We start from the raw sequence: 9,291 nt of genomic DNA on the forward strand, positions 1-9,291 counted from the left end.
CCTCATGCCATATTTAAAATTATTGTAAGAAATCATTCAGGGTCTAATAATTTTGTTTAACTTACACAATCTGACAGCCTAAAGGCGGCTGTCATTTTTCATTTTCTATGGCCAATATTAACTACTGATCGATGGGTACTGATACCAAATCAGAGAAGAATTAAATAAAAGCCCGTATTTATTATGTTAAAATATGTTATATACTTCGCACCAAAAGCTATTGCATTTAATAACAATAAATGTATTCGATGTCTTAAAATTAATATCTTAAATACAATGAATAATATTATAATTTATAATTAAAGTAAGAATATTTTTATATAACACTATGAGAAACGTTTACACCATACGAGAATTATCACATGTTACAAGAGCTTAAGTGTTTAAGAACAATTTACCCATAAAACTGTATCAAGACTTTAAAAAATAAGTATACATATAGTTGTAATTATGCGAAAAATATTTTTAAGAATAGGAAGAAACTTTGTCACAATCTTTTTTTGTCACAATCTGAATTTTGATAATGTTTAAAACACATACAAGTATGATAAAATATATATTTTCGGTTAATTTTCATAATAATGAACAGAATCATGTATAAATTATCATGTGAGTAAAGAAATAAGTATGTTGCAATCATAAAACAATCAATTCCATCTTGCCCTTCATAAATACGAAAAATTGTACATACTTACATTTTAAACAGTACATTTTTAATTATTCTATTTCTCTAGCGTTTAAAACGCTCAGCGTAACCGTAACAAATATTGAATCAAAGAAATTATATTACTTATGTATTTGATATCAAACAGTATCTTTTCCTGTTCTATACATATCGCTTATTATCCTTTCTATAGGTATCTCCCCGATGGTGGCACGGAAGAACAGTTCAACGATAGTCGCGCTGCAAACTCCTCGAATAAGCGGTAATAACTGTAGCAAACGGCTACATCGAGATGTTTCGTGGGGATAGGCCCTAGCCGCGTGCTGAAATAACAAAGTAAGTAGTAAAATTAAGAGAACAAAATATATTATCACATTTTAAAGTACAAAAAAAAACTGTTTGATTCATGTGCAAGTGATGAAAAAAAAAACTATTGATGAAAAATGTCTGTGAACTATAGCTGTGAAAAACTATATTCAGAAGTAACTATCCATAAAATAAAAAAACAGTTTCCAAATAAATGTGCCTACTTAAAGTTAATCATAGTGTAATATTACTTACCTCGTTAAGTACAACTTGGGAATGACCTTGAAACGCAGCAATCGCTGGTAAATCTTGAAATCTTCTCGTTTCCGTATTTGGCAAAAACGGACTTCCATTACTATTCTTATCGCTCAACGATGTTTTGAAAAGAACAATCGCTCGAAGGCACGAGTACTCATTATTGTCAGGGCGAATTTTTGCGAATTCTAACAAAACTCTATTGAATTCTTCGACTTGTTTCACATCTAATCTTTGATTTTTTCCGTCGCATAATATTTTAAGATCTATAGGATATAGGAATTGTGAGGTGCCAATGACGAAGAGATCTCTCCACGTTTCTTCTAGAAGTAGTAATCTGTCCGAGAGGGAAAGAGATGTGAAGGCTGGAACATTCTTTGCCCATTTTACGTTCATAAAGAGTAATCGAGCGGCTGCTTCGCACATAGCTTCGGGCTGAGCGGGACTGAGGAGGGAAATTGTGATAGGTGGCGGTGACGGTGCCTTTGGAGGACATGGTGCCATAGATGAAAGCATGTTTATTCTATGATATGGATGATAAGGACTATGGAATAAACTCAAAGGTGGCGGTGGTAACGGACTATGTTTAGGTAAGGCTAAGTCTAGGGCCGGAGGCAGTGAAAGGTTTACATCTGAAGATGGCACGGCAGGGTCCTTTAAAAATAATGCCATCTGTCTTCGTATTGTAGAATTGCGTGGACCTCTTTCATGTTGAACAGCTGAAAATAAAAATATTCAAATTGTATTTGTGATGTTCTTTACTAATGGACTTATAGAAATCCTTTCTATATTAACATTGTTCAATAGACTCCTTCGAATTTCAACTATCAGAGAAATAACCCGACTTTCCTTGTTTAAATAGAGTTACAAATGAAAAAAAAAAATCTATAAATAACTTGCTTTTACAAGACCATTAAAAATGTAAGTTGTACAAGTTTCAACTCACCATCTTTGTTCATGCCAGCCTCTAAGCATTTGGCTAGCCTGCATGCTCTGCATTGATTGCGGTGCGCCTTGTCCACAAGACAGGCACCTGGGCGTCGCGCTTTGCAAGCGTATCGTCGATCCCTGCGAACTGACCGCTTGAAGAAGCCTGCGCACCCATCGCAAGCAAACACACCGTAGTGCTTGCCTGAGGAATGGTCGCGACACACGGCGCACGGCACATCGTAAAGAATGCGACCTAGAGGTAAATAAATTGTTATTGATAATTTTTTTTTTTCAGGATAGAATGCAATGGGAAGGAGATTTGGCGGAGGAGGGGACGCAAATCTGCAATTATAGACAACGTTCGCTTCACTATTGCGGCGAATTCGGGTAGCCGCTTGCTTGTTTGCCAACTTATAATATAAAAATAAATATATTAATCCCATCATATATATTAATGAAATTGATATCTTGGTTTTTAAAATAATTTATTACAATCCCGTGTATCTGCTGCTAAGATACTCGTAGTATGCGAGCCGTAGAGGTAGGAAACTCTCTACGTAGAACGCTACGAGAGGCATGCGCAGTAAGCACAGAAGCGTGACACTTCAACTGTCATATTTCATTGTCAAAGTAATAAGGTTGATATTTGTATAACACTTCTACTTTACTTATCTTAAGAGTTATGTTCTCTTAGTATTCGTGCGGGTTAAATTTCCATAATATAACATAATACTAACAACAATCCTATATAGAACCGTTTTATTAAAAACGGTTTTATGAACGGTTTTTTATGCTAATTAATTTAAAATGGAAATATTTTAAAGCGTTGTATTATTTAATCTTATAATATTAATCTTACTAATATTATAAATTTGAAAGTTTAGATAGATGGATGGATGGATGTTTGTTTGGAGGTATCTCCGGAACGGTTCAAGGGATCTTGATGAAATTTGTCACAGATGTAGAACATAGTCAGGAAGACACATAAACTATTTATTAAGTTTTTTTTAACAACACGCGGGCGGAGTCGCAGGAAAAAACTAGTATTAATTATAAACTCAAAAAAATCCAAATGAAATAAAGTTGAGTTTTACTGATTTTTATAGATAACAAGTTATTGTGATTTTTTCGTGTAATAAAGTCGAACATTTAGTAGACGTTACTAGTATATTGCTATCGATTGATGACATAGCTAGGCCTCAACCGCTAACAGTTTTCGAACAAGACGGCCTCAGGTTCCGATTCATCACAATAGGCATGCGCGGTCCGGTTCCTGACGGAGACACCTCGAATAGATGTGATCACCTTTATTAATATTAACATAAGGGTGTATATACCGTGGCATTTCTGTTAATAAACTCCTGCATGATTCTGCTATCCTAGTACTTGTGCGGGTAAACATTGATTTGTTGCGGCTCTTTCGCCGCACCCTAGCGGGGAAAAACGAGAAATAATAACACTAACAAGATAACACTAATAACTAATCTCCTCGCCTTTTTTCTTGAATACGATTTTGATTGTTTTTACAAAAGACACATTAATTAATATTCTTTCTGTATTTATTTTTAAATAAATGTAAAATTGTGGAATTTTATAACCTAAAAGATGGATTTCCGTCATGCTTTTAATTCATTATTTAAGTAAAATTAACATACCAGCGTTATTAACGTTAACTAACACTTTTGTATTTCATTCGTCCGTCATATGCTACGTAGTTAGCAAAATGCACTAAAATAATAAAATGGATGCATAAAGATTTCAAAACCAGACTTGAATTGTGACGGAGACAGACATGAATCATAAATCACAGTGGTATGACATGTCATAGAATGGGGGAATTACTAACCACGCCCCACACAGGAAGGTTATGATTGGAGATATACTTACTATGTACGTAGTGTCACACCGACTGTTTTTGTGTTGTACTAATTCTATAATAATTTATTTTTACTTTTTTGAACATAAAATAAAAAAGTTGTAACTAAATTTAACAATTCATTTTTTAAATTATTACAGTTTTATGATATAACACGGGCGACAGGCCCGCGACTCTGTCCGCGCGGCGTTAAAAAAAACTTTATAAATAACCTATGTGTTCTTCCAGACTATGTTCTATAGCCGTGCCAAATTTCAGCAAAATCCGTTGAGCCGTTCCGGAGATAACTTCAAACAAACATCCATCCATCCATCCATCAAAACATTCGCATTAATAATATTAGTAAGATTACTTTCACGTAGAAAGTAAACAGAAATTTCGAAAAAAGATATAAAAATATATCGAAACACCCCCGGCATTTGGTCTCGCAGAATTATAGTTGTCTCGATAAACACGATCCCACGGCTGCGCTCCACTCAGCAAAAGCGGACCAAAAGATAATACGCCTTTATTAATACACCTCCAAACAAGACCGTAGTCGAAAAGGCACCGAGGCACTTCCATTCAATAAGACATTACGAATAATACACTACACGTGAATGCGTACACTTGCGGGGCAGGAAACGCGGTGTCGAATGTAGGATTATAAAAAAAAGATTCACAAAACTGCCGACTATAGACAATGCGTGGCATAAAAGCCAAGAAGTGGAGCTTGGGAACAATTTGGTACGACTTAATAAAACGGCCATTGATCGTATGATAATGACAGGTTTTGTATAAGAAATAAACGCCCGTCATTTTAAACTTATTTTCACCATACACTAGTAATGAACGAAGAAAACGTTTATTCCTGAAAAGATAATAATTTAATTGCACGGAATAATATCAGCTCCATTAAATTAACTTTAATAAATTCCATTTTTTACATAAGTAATGCCCAAAAAATCTTATGTTATTAATTAACTATTGTGTGATAAAACTTTAAAAAGCGATATCTCAAATTGTCTAACCGTCGGTTTCTAAGCCCAAAATATCCGTTTAAAATATAATGTTATCTCTGTTTTTTCAAAGATAAAGACAGGGATGACGATATGTTTAAAACGGTGATTTCGGTTTTAGAAATCAATCGTGAGTTAATTGTTTGAAATTACGTTATGTTATAAACACTACAATTTATAAAAGTACCAAATAACGTACATCTCGTAAACCGTTATATGTTTAGTGATGTTCACGTTAATAGCATTTTAAAAAGGATATTCAATGCCCGTTTCAATTAGCATGGGTCATTTTACTTCATTGGGCGTTGGTGTCACGCAATGCGATTGATGGGGTCACTACACAGGTGATAGGTCCCACGCATCACGGAGGGTCGATTATGATCACTAACTAGGGTGTTTCAACAAATCTAGTGTTATTAATTATACCATAGATCAGTATTTTTGAACAATGAATAGCTTACTGCATTAATTATTGCCGCATTGGGTCTTAGATCCGATTTGTAATGCGTTTGTTGTGTAATGTGTTATTAAACTATGTCATATACGACTAGTGGCAAACGAGCAGCGGAAATACTGAGGTGTTCAACGACCCCCATGGACATCTACAATACCAGAGGAACCGCAGATGTGTTCCTTTTTAGAAAAACTATGTCTTTAAATGTATGTAATATAGCAAATATTTGTAATCCAGTCAAAGGAAAGCCTAATGTAGTTTGATATTAATCTAAATTAAGCTATTATTATAATAAAAAATAAGGAGCAATTAAATTTTATAGACTTATAATACAATTATTAAATGTTTCAATTTTGCTTTGGAAAAATAATTTATTAATTAATTATTTTATTTTATATTATAAACAATCGAACGTTTTGATTACATAAACAATGACGTTAACAATAACTGGTATCGTTATCTGAGCAATTGGTGGTAAAGGGTGGGAAGGGAGGCAGATGCATGCGTCATTGAACGTGGGAACAACGCTGATGTCAAATTGGCCAGGTCACGTCATCTCCCGCAACACTGTCATATTACAAGTAATTAAGCATCCAATATAGCTTCACAAACTTATCTGACCCAGTGAGAGTGCTATCGTGGTTAGCTCTCTCAAATAACACATTTGCGGTTCTCTCAGAAAATATATCTAGGCTATAGAGATTCAAATGTAGTATACCAAAATATTCTAGCCTGGTGAGAGAGGCGCTGTTATCGCGGATAAGTAAAACAACACGAAATACAAGGCAGCTTTAACCAGACAAGGATTTTGTAGCACTTTTTTATTATTGACATAGAGATTTTAGTGATTGAGACGTCTCTACTGGGCTATTGTATTCTTCGATTAACATTCACTTATCCACCGGACTATACTTTATTTGATGCTTATACAATATATTCATGCGTTATAGAATTGGTAAATAATTATAATTGTTATAAGTTGTTTTCGGATTAAAAAATTAAATTATTTTTATTAACTTACTTGAAGAGGGTGCCATTGTTTGCATTTCCATCATTAATATATTTTCATATTACCTGTAACAAGTCAGTCGAATAATTTAATTATGTATGTGAGTGACAAAGTTGGTAAAAGCTCAAAAAATTTTTACCTATCACTTGAAATTATTGTTTGACATGACATTTTCTAATAATCTTAAATTATTGTTTTGCTCTAAATTTCTCATTAATATAGCAAAAGTAACTTTCGCTAGCTAGTAGGGTATAAATTTTTCACACATTCAAACCGTGCGAATATTCAAGTGGCAGACTGTCCCTTGTGGCCTACAAGAGCACTCGATGCATAAGCGGTCCGAAAAGAAGCAGGAAAGAACTAAACACCAATTATATTGCAACAAATGTAAGAAAATAATGCTTCATTGTTCACCGGCGACCGTACTGACATCTTTTGGCTATAAAGCTGAGTGCTACTTGTATTTTTGTTCATTATTCGCTTTGTTCTAGGCCACTTGTTACACTAAACGGTTGTTGCGTCAAGTACACGTTGTATCGAGAGCTTTACAATAAATTCTTTTCAATTATTTGCCATTTTCCCAATGTATTAGCAAGTAGTCAAATTATAATCTTTGAAATTTCTTTGAGAATGAAATTCTTTTATCAAATTTAATTGCCAAATTAAAATAACTTAGAAATTTGTATAATACAGGTATAACTTGTTATTTATTTTTGTATGAATGTAATGCTTTAAAATGTAAAGCTTTAACTCAACCAACAACAAAAATTACAAGAAAACATAGTTCTACGATACAAGCAGATATCTGACGAAAATAATAAAATGACATTAAAAGAAAGTAGCAAAATTTTTAACAACAACATAACTCACGCCCGTAACTCAGACGAGTAGGCAGAGACCACGGACCTTCGTTTGGCGCGCTCCTGATACACCTTTCTCGCTTATTCTACATTCATACATCTACGCATACAAGCACGTCGTTTTCGGATGCTCTTAATACCGTCCTTCTTTAATATTTCATCAATCTGGATGATAAAAATAAACACTACATACGAGTAAGTCCGCAAAGAACGTTTGTACAACACAACAAACATGCAATACGAGACAAGAGCTGAGATAAATTAAAACGTTGAATAGCACAAAATGTAATAGTTTGCATCAACACTACAGAAGAATTGACAGTAGCCTAATCCTTATGGTTTTGTTTGTTTGTCGGTAGTTAACCATCGAAGTTGCATTTTTCTCGACATAATTACAGTTTCGCAAAACAGGTAATTAGGCGGGGATAATCCGGGTAAAAGCGTGAGGACAAAGGCTGGGATAAGCTTTGGGTCGGATAGGCCCGGTGCTCATCGGAGGGTTATTAACAAAAGCGACTCCAATAATAACATCGGAAAGTCGGTAGCTTCTTGCTTTTAAAATTGAGATGCTATAAAAAGTTTCCTATTGATTGTATTTCAATAGATCTGACTGGACTTTAATAGTTTTTTTTTTTTAGTTTTGCGGTGTGCTGACTGCTATTGTATTCGTAAATACCTTACAAGCAGCTTTTTAATAACAAACAATATTTATATCATTACTGATTTTCATAAAAATACACATACCTACTATGTGCTAAATTTAACTTAATTCATATCTCTCTAATGTTGCCATAATTCCGATTATCACTTTTTTGATGTTACATTTAGATACGGTAGTATTATAAAAAATATACATAAAATAATTTAGTTTATGAATACGGCATTTTGGCTTTCGTTAAAAAGAAAAAATATCACTTTAAAAATTATTTTTAGGTTTCTAGCGTCAATATTAAAAGAAAATCACGCATATAACATGAAAGTACGAAGTACAGAATCTAAGTAGTTAATTAAGAAGTCGAAAAAATAACTTAAATCTATCAAGTAAAAAATAGTACTAAGACCACCCTGTTTCATACAATGCAGCTGAATTTAATTACTAATTCGTAAATAGATAGACAAAAGGAAATATGTAGGTAGAATTAACGATCAGTGATGACTAAACATGAAAAAATGCTTGTGAAAAAAACAACTTACATTTTCATATGGCGCATCCGTAGGGCTAAACTACACAGTAAAAAAACAAAACTTAACTTACTTAAGTTTAAATATTCCGAACGATCGGAGTGACACTAACCAAATATATATCTAAACTGAAAAAATTAACACGTACAGAAAGTTTGTTGATCATATACATTGTCATTGGTGTAGTGATTATATGTACATAGTTATGAGTATTCTTGGAATAATTATTAAATTAGAAGAGTTTATTATTATTATGCGAAAGTTTTATTTACACTAATAAACTATCAAACAGTGCCGCCAACTTTGTTTTAGAACTGATTGTAATATTTATTCGAGACTAGCTGTCGCCCGGGACTGCGCCCGGGGGGAATAAAAATACTTAGTTAAAATACCTATGTGTTTTTCAAGCTATGTTCTACATCTATGGCAAATTTCAGCGAGATCCATGCATGCCGTTCTGGAGATACCTTCTAACAAACATCCATCCATCCGTCTATCTCTACAACTAGACATTCGCATTTATAATATTAGTAAAATTGAGTTGAGGATGCTTAGGGCTATAGAGATTTGAACTATAGTAATTGTTATATAGGTATATGGATTATTTACCTGTACGTAATGATTTTCTATTGTTTTTCAAACACATACTCTAATATATATTTATCATTATATATTTGTAATAATATTCCATGTAATACATAATTTTCATGACTCTGAGTTTCTAATACATCATCGAAATATGTAGTTAAATTATATT

At 33.4% G+C, this 9,291-nt stretch overlaps 1 protein-coding gene across 1 annotated transcript; it reads right to left on the reverse strand.

The window, feature by feature from the left end:
* Positions 1–804: 804 nt before the first annotated feature.
* Positions 805–6,535, reverse strand: LOC106717209 (nuclear receptor subfamily 2 group E member 1). The gene is made up of 4 exons (XM_014510943.2): positions 6,505–6,535; positions 2,172–2,408; positions 1,226–1,944; positions 805–987 (listed from the first exon to the last, which is right to left on the reverse strand). The coding sequence occupies exons 1-4, from the start codon at positions 6,533–6,535 to the stop codon at positions 805–807; spliced, it is 1,170 nt and encodes a 389-aa protein (XP_014366429.2).
* Positions 6,536–9,291: the final 2,756 nt, after the last annotated feature.

This window comes from Papilio machaon, chromosome Z (genome assembly GCF_912999745.1).
Source record: "Papilio machaon chromosome Z, ilPapMach1.1, whole genome shotgun sequence".
NCBI classification, from domain to species: Eukaryota; Metazoa; Arthropoda; class Insecta; order Lepidoptera; family Papilionidae; genus Papilio; species Papilio machaon.

Bases quoted from the DNA above. Each gene is read 5' to 3' on its own strand.
- LOC106717209 (XM_014510943.2), bottom strand. From the start codon at position 6,535: ATGGAAATGCAAACAATGGCACCCTCTTCAA. The intron at 1,945-2,171 runs GTGAGTTGAAAC...TTTTATTTTCAG, and splicing joins GGCTGGCATGAACAAAGATG to CTGTTCAACATGAAAGAGGT. The intron at 988-1,225 runs GTAAGTAATATT...TTGTTATTTCAG, and splicing joins CCCAAGTTGTACTTAACGAG to CACGCGGCTAGGGCCTATCC.